The 21830-nt window shown below is 43.2% G+C and overlaps 1 protein-coding gene across 3 annotated transcripts in view; it reads right to left on the reverse strand.

The window, feature by feature from the left end:
• RASIP1 (Ras interacting protein 1) overlaps nt 1-21830 on the reverse strand; it is a 187963-nt gene that overhangs the window by 150210 nt on the left and 15923 nt on the right. For all 3 annotated transcript variants that reach the window (XM_082273509.1, XM_082273507.1, XM_082273508.1), the window contains exon 2: nt 18541-18692. In XM_082273509.1, the coding sequence (XP_082129635.1) occupies nt 18541-18674 (134 nt within the window). In that variant the 5' untranslated portion in view covers nt 18675-18692. The remainder of the gene's footprint in view (nt 1-18540; nt 18693-21830) is intronic.

Consider the following 21830-nt stretch of genomic DNA (forward strand, 5'->3'; position numbering starts at 1 on the left):
ACCAAGAAGTTTTGTTTCTGATAAAAAAGAATATTTCACTGAACTTAGCTGTTATCTGACACTTGCAAAGGTCCTCAATAAATAAACACTTGATAAGAAAGGCAAAGGTTTGAACCTGTCTGTGTTCCTTTGGAGAGATTTCTCCTTACTTACTGTCTTTGAGAAACAACAAGAAGTGAAAGCAAATCTTTCAAGAGTGAGAGGAAATTCTCCCCTCTTTTAGGATAGGTTTGCACTAGCCAAAGCTCTGAAAAGCGACCTAAGAAAAAAGAAGGAAAAACTGCACTAATAAAGATAAAGTGACCAAATAAAACATAAATTAACCGAGCAGCCACTCTCCTGTGAGATATAAACACAGTCCCGTAACAGTCAAAAGCATTTATAGAGTTGCATTAAATGAATGATTTTCATATATAACAAACAATAAGTGATATTAGAAATGAAAATCTCCAAAATAGTGAAATAGTTTTCAAGGTGAGAATAGTCTGGTCAGTGCATCAGCATCGCCACCTGGAATGTGTAATTGTTTGAAGCACCACCACCAATCCAGACAGAATGTTTGCTTACCAGCTCACACAAACTTCCTATTGCAGAAATGACACTTGTGGCTACACACCCAGCCAGGGCCTTTGGTGCCCTCCGAGGATCCTCTCAAAGTATGGATACAAACCGTCCAGATAGTATTTTCAAACTTTATGTTTTGGGATGACTTATGAAAATACTATCTGGATGGTTTGCATCCATACCTTGAGAGGACCAATAGATGGTACCAAAAGACCCTGGCTGGGTGTGTAGCCACAAGTGTCACTGACGTTCCATAATAAGAGGTCTGTGTGAGCTGGTAAGTGAACATTTTGTCTGTATTGGTGGTGGTGCTTCAAAGGATTACACATTCCAGGTGGCAGATGGTGGCGATGCTGATGCACTGACAAGAATATTCTCACCTCAAAAATGTTTCACTATTTTGGACTTTCTATTTTCTAATATCACTTATGGTTTATTATATTTTGAAAATCATTCATTCAGTGTGACTATAAATGCTTTTGACTGAAAAGCGATCTACCTGTACAGCTTGGTGTGGCAGCAATAACGCACACTCAGTCCAGATGCAACTTGTATTGAAGTCAAGGAAAAACAGTCCACAACAAGTCCTGTGAAAGGAAGCCCAACTGGGAACACTCACAAATGACAACAGCGTGTAGTGGAGCAGGTCTCAGCCAAGCTGACAATGTCTGTCTGGGGGAGTGGAATGTGGCCTGGCTAGTCCGAGCCAAAGTCAGGAGGTTTCCAGGAAGAGGAGTGAATCCCCACACTTTCCTTACTCATCTGAAACCTTTGCCTAATACTGTCCCTGACAGACGGGTGACCTGTCCCTACACTATCTACACACTTAAAGAGCACCAGACCCAGGAGCCAGGGTCCTAAATAGACTCTGCCTAACCCAAGATGGCCACCAGAGTCACATTCGCTGTCAGCATCCAGACAGATCACCACTCCAGTGACCAAGGAAACCACAGAGGAACCATGTTCCTCCTGACTTCCTCTCCCTCTGCACTGCCACTGTGGTTGAGTGCCACCTGCAGTGGCGAAAGTAGACTGCACCTGTCCACATTCCGATGCCACAGATTGCTTTTCGGAGCTTTGACTAGTGTGAACCTAGCCTAAAAGAGGAGAGGATTTCGTCACACTCACTGTTCAGAATGCGATCCTGCTGCCTCCTGAATGCTTGTTTTTTACTCCCGAACAGCAACCTATAACGGGGCTAATGCACCGCAACTTCAAGCCAGACATATGGCCCGCTGTTGGGATGTGGCCTCATTGACTTGAATGAGCTTGACAAGTGATGCCTCATGTCTACAAGGCATGTCTCTTTAGGTTTTCAAAGGCTGTAATGTGAAGCATCATGGCCATGCATGTGATCAGCCTCCTCCACCTGTTGTTTAGCTTTTAGATGGGTGGCCGGTGGCGTAAAGACGCAGCCCAGCTACCTGTTTTTATAGCCACCCCCCAGCTGCCCAAATGAAAGTGACCTTAGATATTTGTGATGCTAACTGGCATTCACATTAGAGGATTTATATTCCTTTTTCAGTTGTAACTGGGAATTGGTCACCAAGACAAAATTGGAGGGGTGGATATTCCTTCCAGAGACGCAGACAGTAATAAACACCTGGTTAAAACTATTCTACATTCTATCTAAAACCTAAAAAAAGTTTTGACATTAGATACATTTTAATCTATGGTTAGCTTTAATGCTATTGGCTGGTAGATGGTATCATGACATAATGAGACCTTCTCAGTGCAATGGGAACACAATTGAGGAAATTCACTGAGTTCCTAGGGAAGGCTATAGATGATGTGATTTTCTTTCCTGCGAACACGGGCTGCGTGGGGACCCGTCCTTGTCAGTAGAACACAGTGATTATTGTTAGCGGCTATTTCTGCTGGCAATAACTGCATCTTAAAAGTCCAACATGCTGGTTGTACCCAAGTCAATCGATGGATCGACTTGGGTACAAATCAGCCTGCCTATACATGGTTCGAATCTCAGCCGGTCCTTGCTGAACCGGTCGAGATTCGAACCGTTTATGGCTGACTTAAGAACCTACATTTCTTAATGTGTTCCTAAAACCAGCTTAACGGTTGTCTGAATGAGAACCTCAAATACTGTAAAATATCTCAGCATCGTCTACATTTTATGCTGTTTGCTTATCCAGACAATCACTTCTGTGGAACTTGCAAGCAAATGCTCCCATTAAACATTTGTTTGGAAAATTCTTTAGAAGTGGAATTTATTTTGCTCTATGGAATGTTCCTGTTGCTACACCTGGTCTGGTCTGGCAGCACACTGGTGGTAAGCAACTACCAAACACAGAGAAATGTCAATGGCTGACCAGCTGACTAAAGCTATTTCAGCTGAAAGTTTCTTATGTAGCCAAAGAATCACGGGCACCCTACTATTCCCTTGGACATACACTGACACTAAAACGAAGCATGAAGCCTCAGCTTAGCCAAAACACGGGACTGAGTAATTCTACAAATATCCAGTATCTGAAATGCTTATAAATTGCATTGTTAACCCCTAGGTTTTAAGACCTCAGTTCTAATTAATCTATTGGGAAAAAAACTATGTGAACGGGAAGCCAAAGAAATTCAAATGCTCCAGCTGACTCGTCTATTCATATCTAACCTTTGCACTTTTTGAAGGCAGGGCTGGACAATGGACATTTTGCCATGATATGTCAGCCAGGAACACGCACCAGCCTTCTTCTCTGTTCCTAACTTCAAGGCCTAACGGAAATGATACAGTGTAAGCTGAACACTGGCTGCCCTCTAACTTCCTCCCTCTCCATTCTTTCATTCATTATCTGTCATATGACCAGGGGACAGGATGGAAGGAGGAGGGAACCCAACCCCCAACCCATGTCTCAGCAAAGGTATCACTAAGCTACATAAATCCTAGCAATGAGGAGAAAAGCAACAGTCAGAATTCTATAACAGTGTTTCTCAACCTTTTTTCAGTCAAGGAACCCTTTAACCACTTAAGCCCCGGAAGATTTTACCCCCTTCCTGACCAGGGCCTATTTTGCGATTAGGCACTGCGTGACTTTAACGGACAATTGCGCAGTCGTGCGACGCGGTACCTAAACGAATTTGACGTCCTTTTTTTCCCACAAACAGAGCTTTCTTTTGGTGGTATTTGATCACCTGTGCGATTTTTACTTTTTGCGCTATAAACAAAAAGAGGGCGTCAATTTTGCAAAAATAACAATATTTTTCACATTTTTTTATATGAAATTATCAAAAAAAAAAATTTAAAAATCAAAATTTTTTAACATTTTAGGCCAATTTGTTTTGTGCTACATATGTTTGGTAAAAAAAAAAAAATCGCAAAAAGCGTATTTTGATTGGTTTGTGCAAAAGTTATTGCGTTTACTAACTAAGGGAAAGATTTTTGTCATTTTTGTTGTTTTTTTTTTTTAACGTGTAATGGCGGCGATCTGCGATTTTTTTTCGGTACTGCGACATTGCGGCGGACAGATCGGACCCTTGACTGACATTTTTGACACTTTTGGGGTTACCAGTGACATTACTGCAGTAATCAGTGCTATACATATGCACTGTTACTGTAAAATGACACTGGCAGTGAAGGGGTTAACTTTTTTTGAGCGGGAGGGGTTATGTGTGTCCCTAGGGGAGTGATTCTAACTGTGATTGGCTGTGGCTTGAGGTGTATGAACAGTGATCAACGGTCCTACATAGTAGAACCGTATGATCACTATTCATACACAGGGGAGAATGACAGGCGGCTTGTTTACATTAGCCGCCTGCCTTTCTCCTGCTCTAACGGACGATCGCGAGTGACCGGCGGACATCGGGTCTGCCGGTCACACGCGCGGGGGGGTCCGTGACCGCGTGGGAGCGCGCCTCCCGCGGCGTGCGCTCGCTCCCTAGACCCTCACAGGCTAGCGACGTAGCCCTACGTCGCTTTGCCTGTGAGGGGCTGACTGCCGACGTAAATAGTCGTGCGGCGGTCAACAAATGGTTAAAAATTATGAACAGTCCCAAGGCACCTTTTAAAAATGATGGACAGTCTCGAGGCACCCCATTCTAAAATGTAAAAACTATTCTAATAGTTTTACATAATACAGCAACATCCACACAAGTAGGATGCCCAAAGTTAGAGGTGATTTATTCTTTCAAAGCAAATACACTTTTGCAAACTGGTACTGACAAGTATTCCAACGTTTCTCTTCTCTCTCAGATTTTCTCCATCATCGCTAATGTGACCCCAGTGCTGATGGAGAGGGGCAAAGGAGGGTCAAACAAGGATGCTATGCAGGCGACTGACATCCTCCTTATCAACTGATTATGCCAATGGTCATTAGGATGCCGGTGTTCTGCCAAAAACTCAACGATGTTTCCGGTGAGTGTACACCAGGAATAATTCGAGATTTCGACCACTTGGTGTTTTCACAGGCAGCCTTTACACTCCGGGAGATGCTATAATTAGTGGACATTGTTAGTGTGCACGCTAGTAACTAACCAAAAACATGGCCGCCTCCAAAGCAGGGACAGCTAGCAGGCTGACTAACAATCTCCACTAATTATAGCATCTACTGGACTGTAAAGGCTGCTGGTGTTCCGCAAAAAAAAAAAAAAAAACAAGTGGTGGATTGAAATCTCCAATTATTCCTGGTGTACACTCACCGGAAATATTGTCATCGGAATTCTCTGCAAGTTGGAGTTTTCGGTAGAACACCGGCAGCTAAAAGGTTGTAATGGTTAACAATGAAAACTTGTGGTTTTGTGTAACTTAAAGACCAGCTTCAGCCACATGCTGGTTTGTATACAGTTTTTGGGCAATTTTTAGGCATTTTGCCAAGGCACCTCTGAAGGAACCTCAAGGCACCCTGGTGGTAAAAGGCTGATCTATACTATCAAGTCTATATTACCCAGGCTTAGATAAACCAATCTGCTCAGCACTGAGAGATCGGGGGTCTTCAAACTATGGCCCTGCAGTTGTTCTGGAACTAAAATTCCCATCATGCCTAGTCATGTCTGAGCATGCCAGAGTTTTACAATGCCTCATGGGATGTGTAGTTCCGCTCCGCAACAGCTGGAGGGCCGTCGTTTGAGGATCCTTGGGGTAGATGAACAGCAATGAATCAAGAGAATAAGAAACTACAACCTATCCCTAAATTATGTGAAAAGTCTGATGATTTTGCTTCCAGCGATTACATAAAAGGTTAAAGTGAATCTAAACCCAAAAACAAAAATGTAATATATTGCAGTTTACCAATCCTTAGATGAGGTGGCTGCATTCATTTTCTTTTTTTAAATATACGGGAAATTTTTTTCTTCATCTTCAGTTGGTGATCCTGCCAATAACACACTTCTTGCCCTAGGGTGACAATGCTCACTCACTGAATAGTAAAAATGATGGAGAAGCCTTGTCAAGCCAGGGCAGGACTGCAGAACACCCCCACCCTCCTCATCACCATAACATGGGGGGGGTTATAGTCCTTGAAGATAACTGGGAACAAGGTAACTTATAAAGCTCGCCATGCACATTTAGTTTTCATGGGAGAAAAGCACTTGGCTCCCCCATCCACACTAAACAGCATGGATAGATTAATTTCCTGCTGCTAGTTATTGTATTCTGACAGCTAGCAGCCAGAATACCTAAAAAAAGTGACTGATTGGCTGAAGTCACTGCTCAGCTAACTTTCACCCAGATCCCTTGATTTCACAATTAAGGTTGGTCGAGCTTGGTGGTGCCAGCGCAGACATCCACGGCTCAAATTTCAGTGAATTCACAGGACTCCGCGGAAATTTTTTGCTGTAGATAGTGAGCCGAAAGTGTTACTAAACCCAGGACCCTGCATTCACAATATCTGGTCTCCTACAGCACACAGAACATGGACATGCAATTATTTTAGTAAATATAAACTGCTAAATACCTTTTCTCATCAACAGTCTATAGCAGTCTTGTGACTTCTGTCAGTCAGGGCCGACCCTACTATGGGTCTCACTGGGTCCATTGGACCCAGGCAGCACTTGGAGAGGGGCAGCAAATTGACTCCCAAGATTTTTTTCCAACAGTTTTGTGTGCTATCAGTTTGAGGCACATTACGGGCGCCATTTCTCCATCTCATACTGCCGCCCATAAACTGATGAGTAAGAGGAGGAGGAGCGTCTCCTCCAGGGAACGCCCCTCATATGATTGTGGTGTGCGTTATGATGTCAGACATCAGCACACTCCATCCCATGCAGGGCAGGCTGGGTTTTCTAGGGCGATGGGCACGGCAGACACAGGAGTGGCAGGAGGAGTGAGGACAGACAGTGGGTGTTTGATGGACTGGTCTGGTAGTGAGTCATGGAAGAAGATAACAGTATACATAATATTTTCTACATTTTATATTTCTATAAAATAATGGATGTGGAGGCCTTTTGTTGGACGTAATATTTTTTTTGGGGGGGGGGGGGCAGCATTTTATTCTTGAACCCGGGCAGCACAATGTCTTGGGCCAGCCCTGCTGTCAGTGTCTGGTTAAAGCTTATATGAGGAGTTTTCATTGTACTCTGAGGCTGCAGGACCCCGACCCTCTGTCTGGACAGTGCTGATTGGCCCTGTGCTGATTACATGCACCCTCCCAAGAATAAAAAAAATACTCTCTAGCAATGTACACCAAACTGAGCATGTGCAGAGTGACTCCAAAGGCTCTGTCTCATCAGAAGATGGACTGGGGACAGTGGAAAAAGGAGAGGATCAGAAAAGACAGGATCAAACAGCCTTCTTACACAATGCGGATCATTAACCCCCCCCCCCCCCCCCTTAGGTTCCACAGTGAGTATAAAGAGCATGCTTTACTGCATATACAGGGAGTATGGCCTCAGTCACATGGACGATGAGAAGCTAAAAATATGCTGGGTGTAAAATGAAAATCTGCAGGTGCCATGTACAGCCTGCCATTCAACTGAATGGCTGTACACTGCTGTACTCATGTAAACACTGATGAAACAAAGCCTTGTTGGTTTATCTGCACATACAGTGCATTTCCAAAATGCAAAAGTTTTGTGTTCGTGAGTTGCAACATGCGCACGTTAGCATAGAATGCCGATGCATGGAATCATCTGTATTTATGGGAGTACGGCCTCCAACAACCTTTCCCTTGTATGGTGGGCTGTACCCAGCACATACTTTATCCTACCGTCATCTGTGTGTATGAGGTCAGTTTATAGGATTTATGGCAGAATCAACAGGTATTTTTTGTTTGAACTTATAAAAAGGATATAACAAAATTATTTGAATGGTATATTTAATAGGCCAAAAGGGAACACATGGGGGAAGTTTCAGTCGTCACAACTTTTTATATCACACGGTATTTGCGCAGCAATTTTTTAAATGTGTTTTTTTTTTTGGTTTCATGATCTATAAAACACTAAAATTAGCCTAATTTTTTGTATAAAGTAAAAGATGATATTACGCCAAGTAAATAAATACCCAACATGTCATGCTTTAAAACTGCGCACACTCGTGGAATGGCGCTAAACTTCAGTACTTAAAAATCTCTATAGGTGACGCTTTAAATTTTTTTACAGGTTACCAGTTTAGAGTTACATCCCCTGTAATAAGAATAGGGCATGACAGGCTCTCTTTATGGAGAAAGGTGGGGTCACTAGGCAGAAAAGACTGAGAAAAAAATTTCTACCGAGTACATGGCAAAGTTTACAACTGCCGGGCCGGACGTGACGTCATAACGTCACGCTAAGGCCTCCAAAGGTCATAGAGACTGCTGGGGACCATCTGGTCCTCAGTATTCTCTATGATGAACTTCCGTGGATTCCTTCTCAGACTGACCTGAGCAGGTAGAAGCTTCGTAGGGCGGCAGGAGAGGGGGAAAAGTCCCCTCCTGTGGGTTGTAAAAACTGCTGAACTGCCGCTATGGTTGTTTTTATGTTGCAGGGAATTGCTTGCAGGGAAGCTGCAGGCAACATTCAGATATCTCCACTCAAAGTCCAGGACGTCATATAATGGCCTTGGGCAGGAAGGGGTTAAATAACAAACATGTCATACTTATCTGCTCTGTGCAGTTGGTTTTGCACAGAGCAGCCCCGATCCTCCTCTTCTTGGGTCCCCCGCTCCCGGTCCAGGCCCCTCCCTCCTGCCTAGTGCCCCCTGTAGAATGCAGCTTGTTATGGGGTTCCCCAGCTGCTGCTCTGTGTCCATTCACACATGGAGCATGGTGCGGCCCCACCCCCGCCCTCTTCTCATTGGCTCACTGGCTGTGATTGACAGTGCAATGCTGCACACAGAAGCATCAAGCCTCAAGCCTTTACAAGTACTTTAAGGTTTAACAATTCACTTACTGATCCTACATATTTCTTGGAGATCTCTATTTTTAAAGAGGAAGTAAACTCTGCATTCCTTTTTGCTTTTTTTAAATATTGTCATTAAAAAAAGTATTGTCATTTATTGCACGGGGTATTGGTATTAAAAACACTTCTCGCTTACTTTTTTTTTAGTCATATGAATAAAATTGCCTTTCAGGAATTGGCTGCGCCATTTTTACTAATGATTTATGTCTCCCCCCTGGACGTCATTTCTGCCCTTCTTCGTTTCCCCTGCCGAAATCTCGCACATGCACGATCGTGTGTGATTCAAGCCTCTTTCTGGATAGTCGTTACTACAGCAACCAAGCTCCGCCATTCATAGCAGTAAAAATAGTATCGCAAGCCTTGCAAGCTGTGCCGTTGTCAGCACAGCTTGCGGCAATTCATGCTGCGCGTCCTGAGTGGACGGGCAATCTTCTGGCACCTGTGACGTGTCCCAGAAGATTGCAGGGAGGGAGGGGGAGAGGAGAACTTCCGTTCAATCTGCCTAGGCGGCCCGAGCGGAAAGGGGAGCGGGTATCTGTCAAATTTAGGTTTATGCCCCCCCTCAAAAAAAATGACATGCCGAACGTGGCATGTCAGGTGGTCAGGAGCACTTTTGAGTGGAACTCCGCTTTAAATAAACAAAGCTGAATCCTCTTAAATGGCATTATTGCTTGCTTGATATTTTTTCCTACTTTAGCTGACATGGGCTGTGGCTCGGGCCCACAGAACCTTTCAGTATTGTAATTTACTACTTGTGCAAAAGTTCTGCTTATTACTTTACAGAAGAACCTCAACTACTATCAGTAAAAATCCTGTTCCCACACTTCCCTCAGAGACAGGCAATAAAGGTTGAAGCTCTGACCTCGTGCATCTCTCAAGGCTCAGCCACAGCTGTAATTCCTACAATCTCCCCCACTATATCAAGTATATTCAGGAATGCATTGCAAGGAACAAACATTATATGCAAAGATTTCAGATTTGTGCAAAGATAAAATGTGATTTAGTTATTGCACTAAAATTGCACACCATAATTAGCCCTATAACTTGCATCATGCATGAACTGTCATACTTTCCTTCCACTGGGTAGAAGCCTCCTTGTGTCTGGAGTGGCAGTGCAGAACAAAAACATTTGTTTTGTTTCTATTTGGTATTTGCATAAATTTGTTTAGATAAATTTGTTTAATCATTTTTGGAATTTGTCTCGTTTATTCGGATCTAAATCAATTTGAATTTTCCGAATTCGGTCCAATCTGACCAAATTCGGAAAAATTTTAAATTATTTGAATTCTATCCGAATCGAATTCTATTCCAAATGAGACTTATTCTATTTGAAATTAGAATTTTGGACGCTAGTAATATTCTTTCTATTCTATTGTTTTTTTTATAATTATATTCTTTTATTTTATTTTCTATTCTATACTTTTCTATTATTTTTTAATTTAAATGTATTCCTTTCGAAATTCAAATTTCAGAAGCTTTTATTCTATTTTATTCTATTCTTTTTTTTCTATTCTATTCTTTTCTATTGTATTCAAATTCAAATTTATTCTATTTGAATTTAAAATTTCAGAAGATGGTTATATTCTATTTTATGCTATTCTATTTGTTATTCTTTTCTATTCCTTTTTTCCATTTTATTCTGTTCTTTTATTTTTTATTCAATTTTGTTTAGTTTACTCTATTATTTTTGATTCTTTTATTTTCCATTCTATCCCTTCATTTTATATTCTGTTCTGTTTTACTCTATTATATTCAATTCTTTTATTTTCTATTCTATTCTTTATTATTTTATCATATTATTTTCTATTCTATGCCTGTATTTTCTATTCCATTTTATTCTCTTGGGAAAATCAATTTAGATTTGAAAACTATTTGAATTCAAAAACTATTTGAATTTGATTTGAAAACTATTTGAATTTGATTTGAATACTAATCGAATATGAATTTCGTCCAGTTATTTTGGATTCATTTAAATTTGTTACTATTGTAATTTGGAAATTTGGATACATCAGAATTTCCAAATAACGAAAAAATTTGAAGAGCGAAACAAACCGCACATGTCTAGGCATTGCAGCTTTTGACACCACCAGCCTTAATGGCAAGGCACATTAGTAGGATCTTGGGGCATAGGACACTTTCCTTGTTGGTGTATGCAACAGCCTGGAATATTAAAAACTAGGCTCGGAATATGCTACACTTTCATGCTTGGCATCCAAAGTCCAATTTACAAAGCAGCGATATACATCTGCTTTAAAAAAAAATTTTTTAAAACAGCATAATTACAGCTGTGAGCTCCATTCAAATGAATGAATTTGGTCATGTGACCAACCTGTTCTGCACTGCAGAAGTGTAATGCAGAGAAAACTGTGGTACAACTACTTAGGAACCAACTTAACATACCCATACAATGTTATCATTTCAACAAATACTCAGGGTAGCCCTACCCAAAATAGGATTTTTTACTCACCATAAAACCCATTTCTCTGAGTTCATCAACAGACACAGCACTCCATAAATCATAACTACTGGGTTATATAGCCTCCTTCAGGAGTAGGACTAGGCAGAACAAAAAACACCTGGCTACGCCCATGGGTCATCCTCAGCTTGGTAAATAACCCACCTCTCTGCTCTAGGTAATCAGTTTAGTATCAAGCAGTATTAGAAGTATCAAACTCCTTAGAGGGGTGGGTGCTGTGTCCGTCGAACTCAGATAAATGGATTTTACACTGAGTAAATAATCCCATTTTCTCTTTCGTTGATTGACGGACACAGAGCTCCATAAATCATAACTTCTGGGATGTCCAAAAGCAGTGCCAAAAGGAAAATGAGGGGTGGGGAAAATAACCCAAGGCTAAACACAAGAGCCCTAACCGGTCACAGGAGCCCCGTCTGAAATAAAAATTTAAAGAAAAACACCACTCAAGAGGGAGCAGCCCATCCTAAACAGCAGCCTGCAAAACTTTGCAGCAAAAAAAAAGAAGCATCTGCAGATGGCAAAGTATCCACTTTGTAGAAATTGGTGAAAGTATTAGACATGTGCAGAACAGAAAAGTTTGTTTTGTTTCATTTCGGATAGATTATGTTACTAATTTTGTATTCGTTATGGAATTCATTTAGTTTGGATTCAGAATTTGTTTAGTTTTGTGTTTGTTACATTTCATTTTGTTTTTGTTAAAGTTAGTTTAATTCATTCATTTTCTAACAAATGCCAACTTTTCAGAACAATTAGAATTTGGATCGATCGAAAAACAATCAACCAATTCAAATTCTGCATAGAGGAATAGCGTTGTTAAGCAGCGGGCCAGGAAGCCGGCTGCCCACGTCCTTGACAACCATGAGTCATCACCTGTCAGCGGGATTCCCCACTGACAGAGGAATGTAGAGATAAAGAATGCTGTTAAAAAAAAAAAAAAAAAAAATTGCAATTGCCCGGCAATAGACAAATGTTTAAAAAATGCCAAAATTAAAAAAAAAAAAAAAAAACTGTGTGGAGTCCTCCCAAAAATCCATACCAGACATTTATCCAAGCATGCAGCCTGGCAGGTCGGGGGGGGGTGGAGTTGAGTTGAGTGAGCACCCCCCCCCCCTCCTGAACCATACTAGGCCACATTCCCTCAACATTGGGGGGTGGGTGTTTTGGGGCAGGCACCCAACCCCCATGTTGAGGGCAAGTGGCCTGGTATGGTTCAGGAGGGGGGTGGGGCACTCGCTTGTCCCTTACTCTTTCCTGACCTGCCAGGCTGCATGCTCGAATAAGAGCCTGGTATGGATTTTGGAGGGGGGCCCCACGCGTTTGTTTTTTTTTAATTTTGTTGTGGGGTTTCCCCTTAAAATCCATCCCAGACCCCAAGGACCTGGTATGGACTGGGGAGGGGGGACTCTAGGCCATTTTTGCAAACATTTTTCAATTGCTGGGCAGTTGCCTGCATTCTTTATATTTTTTTAACAGCATTCTGTATCCCTACATTTATCTGTCAGTGGGGGAGCCTGCTGACAGATGATGACTCATGGTTGTGAAGGACTTGGGCAGCCGGCTTCCCGACCTGCTGCTTAACAACCAGCTATTTCTTTACACAGAATTCGGATCGGTCAATCGTTTTTCAACCGATCCAAATTCTAATCGTTCTAAAAAGTTGGAATTCATTACAATACAATTAAACTAATTTAATTTAATCGGATTTCAATGAAATTTGTTACTATTCGTTACTATTTCATTTGGGGATTTGGATACATCCGAACCACCAAATACCCAAAAATTGGACCGAATTTGTATTCGGACTAGTGATCGACTGATATCGGTTTCTCGTTGCCGATACCCATATTTTGGCCAATGCATATCAGTATCGGCCGATCTTGGTCGATATATTTGTACATTTAAAAAAAAAAAAATGTTAAAAGGTACTTTTCTGGAGGGATCTGGGGGTCTAAAAGACCCCAACCCCCTCCTCTGCACTTAAAAGCATTCAAAACGCCAAGGTTGGCTGTTTTGAATGCTGTCATTTTTTTTAATCTGGCGCCAGACAGTACCCAGAAGTGAGGTCACTCATGACATCACTTCCTGGTTTTTGCATGGAGACCCGATCCGAATGCGGCTTTGATCGGGTCTTCAGGTGGCCATGCAGGCAGGTTGCCCGGGTCTCCTGGTGGGATGGGAGACCCGGGCAAGCTGCGGAAGGCAGCAGGGGAGGGGGGACGTCCCCTCCTGCTCCTTGTAATGACAGCCGATCGGCTTCACAGCCGCATCGGTTGTCAATACAAGACAGTCGACCGTCGACTATGGACGCTGGTACCGGGTGATGCCTCTAGCTGCAGGCATCACTCTGGTACATGCACTTTCCTGAAATATTGGCAATATCGGTAACCTCTGGGGCCGATTCCGATATATCAGGAAAAGTACATATCGGCCCTCGATATATCGGCTTTGCCGATAATCGGTCGATCTCTAATTTGGACCGAAACAAATTGCACATAGCAGGGAAAGGAGGAACCTGACCTTTAAAAGAAAAGGTCTGATTCACCATCTGTCTGATCCATCTAGAGATGGTAGCTGAAGAAGCGGACAGCACTTTCCTTGGTCCTTGAATAACTACAAAATTAGAGTCTGATCTCCGAAAGGACTCTGTGGCTGCCAGCTACACCCGAATTACCCAAACCACATCCAAGGTATGCAAAGCAAATTCCTTGGGAAGAGCCGGCTTGGGACAAAAGGAAGGCAACACAATGTCCTTATTCAAATAGAAATCAGAGAAACCTTTGGGTAGGAATGACGGACAGGGATGAAGAACCATTTTTATCTCCATGGACCGCTAAATAGGGAGTACGACAGGATAATGCCGCCAATTCAGATACCCTATGGGCTGAGATAATAGCCACCAAGAATGTCACCTTCTGGGAGAACGTAGCAAAGAGAATTTCCCAAATATTCTCAAATGGAGGTTTCTGGAGAACCGAGCGAGGCTCCTTCTCTTTCCTAGACTGTGGCAGGAAGGTACTCTTTCCCCTGCGAGACCCTTAATGATGTCACCCAGAGTAATCCTAAACAGGCGATCGCCTTGAAAGGGCAGATCAATGAGAGATTTCTTTGAGGCTTGGTCTGCAGACCAATTCTTAAGCCACAGCATGTGTCTAATCACCATGGCTGAAATAGGGAGCTTGGACAGTACTGGAGCCGCATCCAAAGATGCATCACATAAGAACTGCAGCCCCTTGACCAACTGGTCTGCCAGATCAACATAAGCAGGGGGAACCCTGCTCATTACCCAGACCCTGACGCAAAAGCTTGGCCCATTCAGGTAGGGTCTGAGACACCAGGGCCGAGGCCAAGACTGGTTGCAATGCTGAACCAGCCATAGTAAACATGCTGTGCGCCACAGCCTCCTCTTTCCTGTCAGCCGGGTCTTTAGAGGATGGGGATTCCTCTACTGGGATCATAGTCACTTTATTCAACCTGGAAAAAGGAGGGTCTATCCCTAGTGGACTAGTCCACTTTTTAAAAGTGATCTCCTCAAAGGGGTAACATACTGACAAATGTTTGGGGACCTCAAAAGGTTGCTTTGGTTGCCCCCATTCCTTATAGATAAATCTGTCAAAATAAGGAAGATAAGGAAACACTGTCTGTGGCCACATAAGCCACATCCTCAATTTTTAAAGTCTCACGCACCGCAGTAATGAGTGTGTCCACTAGCGATTTCTCATTCGCTGCTGCGATCTTAGAGGAATCATCCTCTCTATCGGACAGATCGGGAGGCATGATATCAAACCCCATTGGATGGGCCAAATCAATGGCGACACCAGGCTAAGAATCGGATGAGACAGACTGAGCAGGAGAAGGCCTTCTCCAGCTCAGTCTGTCTCATCTGATTCTTAGCCTGGTGTCGCCATGGATATGGCTTCCTCCTGGGCCTTTGCCTACATGCCACTTCCACCCGGAATACCAAGGACTGTAGGACCGCCTTCAGCGCAACCATGGGGAGCTGGGGTTCAAAGGGATCTGCCACCTCTATGAGGGGGAGATGTGACCCTGAGGCTCCATAGGATAAGAGAGACCCAGGAGCAGAAAAAAAAGTTTTCGACACTGCTATGGATCCCCCTATACTCAGAGCACCTATTAGAAGAGAGATAGGGACCCCCAAGGACTCACCACTACCAGCCGAAGAAGTGCTGCAATTCGGACCCAACAACTGCCATAATTGCCACCCAGTTCATATATCCTGGCAAGAGAGGAAGAGGAGAAGCCATGGCATCACCTAGCGGATCCGGCCATCTCCAGCGTCACGCCGGACAAGAGAATATGGCCACCGTGACGTCACAGACTACACAAACATAGCCGCCGCCCGGAGATCAAGCAAAACCAATGGAAAATCGCCGATGTGACATCACGGGCTTCCCGAACACTAAATACAGGCTGTCAGGATCCTTCCTGCACCCTCTGCAATGGGACCCCCCCAAGGTACTGTACATTACACTGTGCTCGGCAGGACATACTTCAAGGGGACCCCCATCTGCACTGTACTCCACATTGCACACCCACCAGACCAAGATATTGCACCCAATAATGCCAGGGCAGGACACACTCTGCCATGGGGCCCTCACCAGACTCCAGGTCCAGGAATATTCACGGGGGGGGGGAACAATTTCAACTGAGGGATTCTAGGATGGGAGGAGGGAACCCGCAGGCAAGCCTGACCATCCCTGGGAGGGTACCCGTGTCCACCCCAAACCGCACAAAGGGGGAGAGAGGGGACTGTACTTACCACTCCATGGTGCAGGTGACGCTTCAGACAGAACTCCTCACCACCGAAGTGGGGGAGCGGTCAGCCAAGGGGACGCTGTGACTCGGACCAGCACCCGGTCGTATGAAATCCTGCGAGACGTTTAACACGCGGTCCAGCCTCTGTGGTGGCCGACCTAGCGCTTAGCTGTGGTCTGCACGCGCTTGCTGGCTGGACTCAGGGGACCACTGGATCTAGATTATCCAGTCCGTCGCCCAGTCTGGCAGTTGATTGTAGATCTCCCGGGAGAAGAAGCAAAAAAGTTACACGGAAGGAGATAAAAGCAAACCTTGCTAGGACCAAAAGATCCCGGCAGGGAGCCTAGGTGTTTACTCCTGAATAGACAGAATAAAACTGAATACCTATAGCAGAGAGGGGGTTAAACACCAGCTGAGACTGACCCAAGGGCGTAGCCAAGTTTTTTGTTCTGCCTAGTTCTACTCCTGAAGAAGGTGATATAACCCTGTAGTAATGATTTATGGAGTGCTGTGTCCGTCAATGAACGAAAGAGAAAAGTTGGTTATACAATTTATTATTTTTGTTAAAGGAGCCGGGCCATAAATTAGGCTCTAGGCACACTGGGCTTAAAATAAACCACAGGTCTCTTCTGGCAGAAAAAAACACTCGTATAGATCTTTTTTTGTACACCGTTTAGAAGAGTTTTGCGTTTTTTTCTGCCAGTAAACTCCAATCAGCAACGCAAACCAGAAGGAATTTTTTTCCTGCCTCTAAATGTTGAGCATAAAAAATGCCTGTAATCGTCCTAATGTGCATACACATAGGATGACATTGAGCTGCTTCTACAGGCAGAACAGACGAGAATAGACGATTGAGGGGGGATATGATATCAATGTACAAATACTGTACTGGCGACCCTAGCGTAAGGAACAAGCTATTCAGAGAAAGGAGATACAATAAGATATGTGGCCACTCACTAAAACTAGAGGAAAGGCGGTTTAACCTTAAAGTGCGTAAGGGGTTCTTCACTGTAAGAGCGGTAAGGATGTGGAATTCTCTTCCACAAGCAGTCGTATCAGCAGGGAGCATTGATCGTTTCAAAAAACTATTAGATGGGCACCTTAGAGACCACAACATACAGGGGTATAAAATGTACGGTTAAAAGCAAACACACACACACATCATAGGTTGAACTGGATGGACTGATGTCTTTTTTCAACCTCACTAACTATGTAACTATGTAACACAAAACGCAGTGTTCTCAAAAGCCAGTGTGTATGGAGCCTTAGTAGCCGAAAAGTGCCTGCAGCCATTCAGCTGCAGGCACTGTTCAGATAGTCTGACAATCGCCGATAGCAACTGTCAGAATACAATAACACAGCAGACGGGATTTGTCCATCCACATTGTTTGTCTGGATGGGGAAATCTATGGGTGTATGGGCAACTTTCCAAGTACTTTGCTCCTATCCATTGTCCCTGTGATACCTGTTCAAGAAATGAAGGAAGGTCATCACTGAGACAGGAAAGAACAGACAGCAGTGAAAATATTCCCTATTTTACTTTTACTTTTACTCTTGCTCACTCTTACTATAAATTGTATGAGTTTTTGTCTGTGCCCTGGATGAAAAGATTTCTTATCAATTCCTGTCCTAACATTGACAAAGACAACAATTTAAACTGGACAGAAACTCTAACCCTTCCTCATTTTATCCAAAACAGGATAAAATGTCTTGTGTGGAGTTAAGCAAAGACAGCATGAGCTTATAAAGTGATTTCTACGCTATTTTGGTTACACACACTTAGACCTTACCGCCAATATCGAGCAGAGTGATGTCAGCAAAACCACAGTGAAATTACTGATTTCTCCACTGTCAAAACTCTCAACTTCCCTCACTGAGCTGCTTTCTTTATTCTTTGAATTGCATGTTTTTTTTTTAGTTTATTTCTTGTAGTGGTCTTTGTACTTGTGTTGTACTACTTTTTCTGTATATTATTTTTTATGTGTGTATTGTTGTTTTAGATTTTATATAACTTTTTTTTTTGGACGGTGGGGAATATAAAATAATCTAATATGGGGCCCTCTTAGGCACAAAAACAGGTCTGGGATAATTAAAAGGAGCTTCAGTACTCTCTGGAGTTTTTCAAAGCCCTTCGTCCTTTAAAATCTACCTTAATTTTACCTTACCATTGACTCAGATGTATTTTTAAAAGAATGATTAATTTTACAGACTGATGGCTTTTGCTAAAATTTGAAGGAAATGAAAACTCTCAATTTTGCTCATCCTTACTTGCTCCATATTCTGTGTATCCCCCAATTATTCAATCTGTACAAATTATGGGATATTTTTGTCACTGACATTAACTCTGATGATGCACGGTTGTTTTATGTGACACACATTCAGACTAGAGAGGAAATGAGAAAGAATCTTACTTGATGGAGCCAACACTAGGCCAGCGTCTGCCTAGCTTGGCAAAGTGCTTCTTTGGAGAATTAATCCAGAGGCCCACAGGAAAATGTAACTTCCCGAATCTGGGACTTCCTTCCTTTTTCTCTTCCTGATACATTGTAGAATCTTTGCAGAGCTAGGGAGAAGAAGAAGTAAAACTTACCATGAAAGTAATGAAAATGTCAAAGTAATTACAGTACGTACACATTATTGAAATCTACATGAAGTCTTTGATACACCAGATGTACTTTATTATGTGATTAATGATCTCTGAAAAGTATGAGATCAAATAACACAACCTCAAATAACCAAAACTGACAAGATACACCACTGAAGTCAAGCTGTCAGATTATACTGATGTGCTGCTCGTAATAAAGTGAAAGAATCACAGTGGTTAACGCTTCTGCCTTCTAGCACTGGGGTCCCCAGTTCCTTTCCCAGTCAGGATAGGGTGACCACATTTCCAAACTGCCATTCAGGGACCCCTTCCCCTCTCCCCCCTTCCCAAAAAAAGATGAGGGGGGGTGGATGTAGTCTCGGGGTTGATGGGGAATTCGGCGAATAGCTGGTGTTAGCACTTAAATCATCCCAACAGCATGCTTGATATAGTGTCCCCGATGATCAAATCAAATTAGTTTTATTACTGCATTGTAATATATAATGAAATAGTTTGAATCACCATAATGCAGAATCAATGGGAACCCTGAGCTTGTCACTTGCCTACAGATGCAACGTGCCACAGTTATTAGGCTCCATTCACACTTGAGCGTAGCGTTTTTGCGTGTTTTTTACCACGATTTTTACAGCGATTTTTAGGAGTTTTTTTCAGGCGTTTTTGGAGGTATCTATCAGAAACCCTGGTAATCAGCCCAAAAAAGAAGCTCATGTACTTTTTTCAGCTACAGGCATTTTGCTTCAGGCGTTAAAACGCTCAGATGTGAACAGGGGCCATTTAAATGAATGGGGTTTTACTTGTTGGGCGTTTTGGAACATTTTTTTGAGCGTTTTTGGAGCTGAAAAACGCCCAGGTGTGAATGGAGCCTTAGTGTCTCCTCAGTTCCCTGTGTCACGTACATTAGAGTCCCCTCAGTTCCTATGTGTCACCTTCAATACTATTCCCTCACTTCTCTATGTCACCTTCATTACTCTCCCCTCAGTTTCCTGTGTCACCTTCACAACTATTCCCTCAGTTCCCTGTGTCACCTTCATTACTATCCCCTCACTTCTCTGTGTCACCTTCATTACTCTCCCCTCAGTTTCCTGTGTCACCTTCACAACTATTCCCTCACTTCTCTGAGTCACCTTCATTACTCTCCCCTCACTTCTCTGTGTTACCTTCATTACTATTCCCTCACTTCTCTGTGTCACCTTTATTACTCTCCCCTCAGTTTCCTGTGTCACCTTCATTACTATTCCCTCAGTTCCCTATGTCACCTTCATTACTATCCCCTTACTTCTCTGTGTCACTATTACTGTCCCCCAGTTTCCTGCGTCTCCTTCACTACTATTTAACAGTTCCCTGCGTCACCTTCATTGATATCCCCTCACTTCTCTGTGTCACCTTCATTACTGTCCCCCAGTTTCCTGTGACACCTTCATTACTGTCCCCCAGTTCCCTGTGACACCTTCATTACTGTCCCACAGTTCCCTGTGACACCTTCATTACTGTCCCCCAGTTTCCTGTTTCACCTTCATTACTATTCCCACAGTAATCCCTGTGTCACCTTCATTACTTACCCTCTGGTGAGGTCCTTCATTCGGGCCAGCAGTACACAGAAGATGATCACACCAGTCCCTGCTGCAAGTCACTCCCTGCCTCTTTATGCTGCTGGACTGGAGAAGGAGAAGGTGGGTCTGAGACTGGAGCTAATCAGCACTAGGCACAGGCCTCGCTCAGCCTCACTCTGAGTCTTTGACACACTGGTTGCTAGACGCCAGGCGGCAATGTAGCTGGTAGGGTGGAAATCAGTCTGGCAATGTAGCTGGTAGGGTGACAAAAAATTCTGGCAATGTATCTAGCAGGGTGTCTGTGTCCTCCATTTCATTCCAGAACACTGTATTGTCCCAGGATGAAGATGCCTGGTAAATTTCTTGTGGAACAGTCCCAGGCAATCCGGGACACATGGGAATCCTAGGTCAGGATACTATCTACATAGCATTTGCATGTTCTCTCTGCAAATGCGTAGATTTCTTCACACCCTCCAAAGATATCCTAGTACATTGGCCCCTGAGTATACGTGTATGTTAACATGTGAGATAGGGGACCTTAGATTGTAAGCTCCTTGAGGGCACAGGCTGATGTTAATGTACAGTATATTATGTGTAAATTGTCATTGTTATGTAAATACCAGTAAACCCAATCACTAAAATGTCATATAAGCTTTACAAGTTAATGTAATTCAAAATGCATATATTTTTAAATCTTTAAATTCATTATAAAAATAACGCCTGTTGATCAGTGGCAGTGTACATGATGATATGATGGGCCCCCTACCCAAGATTCTGTTCTGTACTTAGTAGCATCCAGTGTAAATTTGGCCAGAACCATTGTCCCTGAACGCAAACCATCTTTATCCAGCTTTGGTCAGGGGTGCTGATAACATGTAACCAAGTGTGTGTTAATTATTATATGCAATCAGTATCGGTGCCAGCCATTGATTTTTGTCTAATAAACACCAAAGCCCTACAGACCGCAGACTTTGAGGCTGATCATACACATTGCAAATTTCACAGAGAGCATTGACAGAGGAATCAGCAATTGTCTTCTCCCGGTGGCCCCAGGGCAGCTTCCCCCGCCAGGAGAAAACAGTAATTATTGCTAGCAGCAATAGCAGCCGCTAGCGATAATCGCAAGATCGACTGTTTAGTTTGGTACATTCAGCCTGCCCATTAATGATTCGAACTGTGTATGGCCGGCCTCAAGCCTTGCACACACCAGTAGTTTTTTTTTTTCCGTTCAACCCAGCAGGGCTGAATGAAAAAAAAAAAGCTGACAGCTCAGGAGAAGCCGCTGTACTAACTATCCAACGTTAGTACTAGAGATCAACCGATTATCGGCAACACCGATATATCGGGGGCCAATATGCTCTTTCCCTGATATATCGGAATTGGCCCCTGAGGTTACCAATATTGCTGATATTTAGGGAAAGTGCATGTCCTGGGGTGATGCCTGCAGCTAGAGGCATCACCTCGGTGCTGGTGTCCATAGCTGATGGTCTGCTGACTTGTAATGACAACCAATGTGGCTGAGAAGCCGCTCGGCTGTCATTACAAG

The sequence above is a fragment of the Pelophylax lessonae genome (genome assembly GCF_965119305.1).
Source record: "Pelophylax lessonae genome assembly, chromosome: 12".
Lineage (NCBI taxonomy): Eukaryota > Metazoa > Chordata > Amphibia > Anura > Ranidae > Pelophylax > Pelophylax lessonae.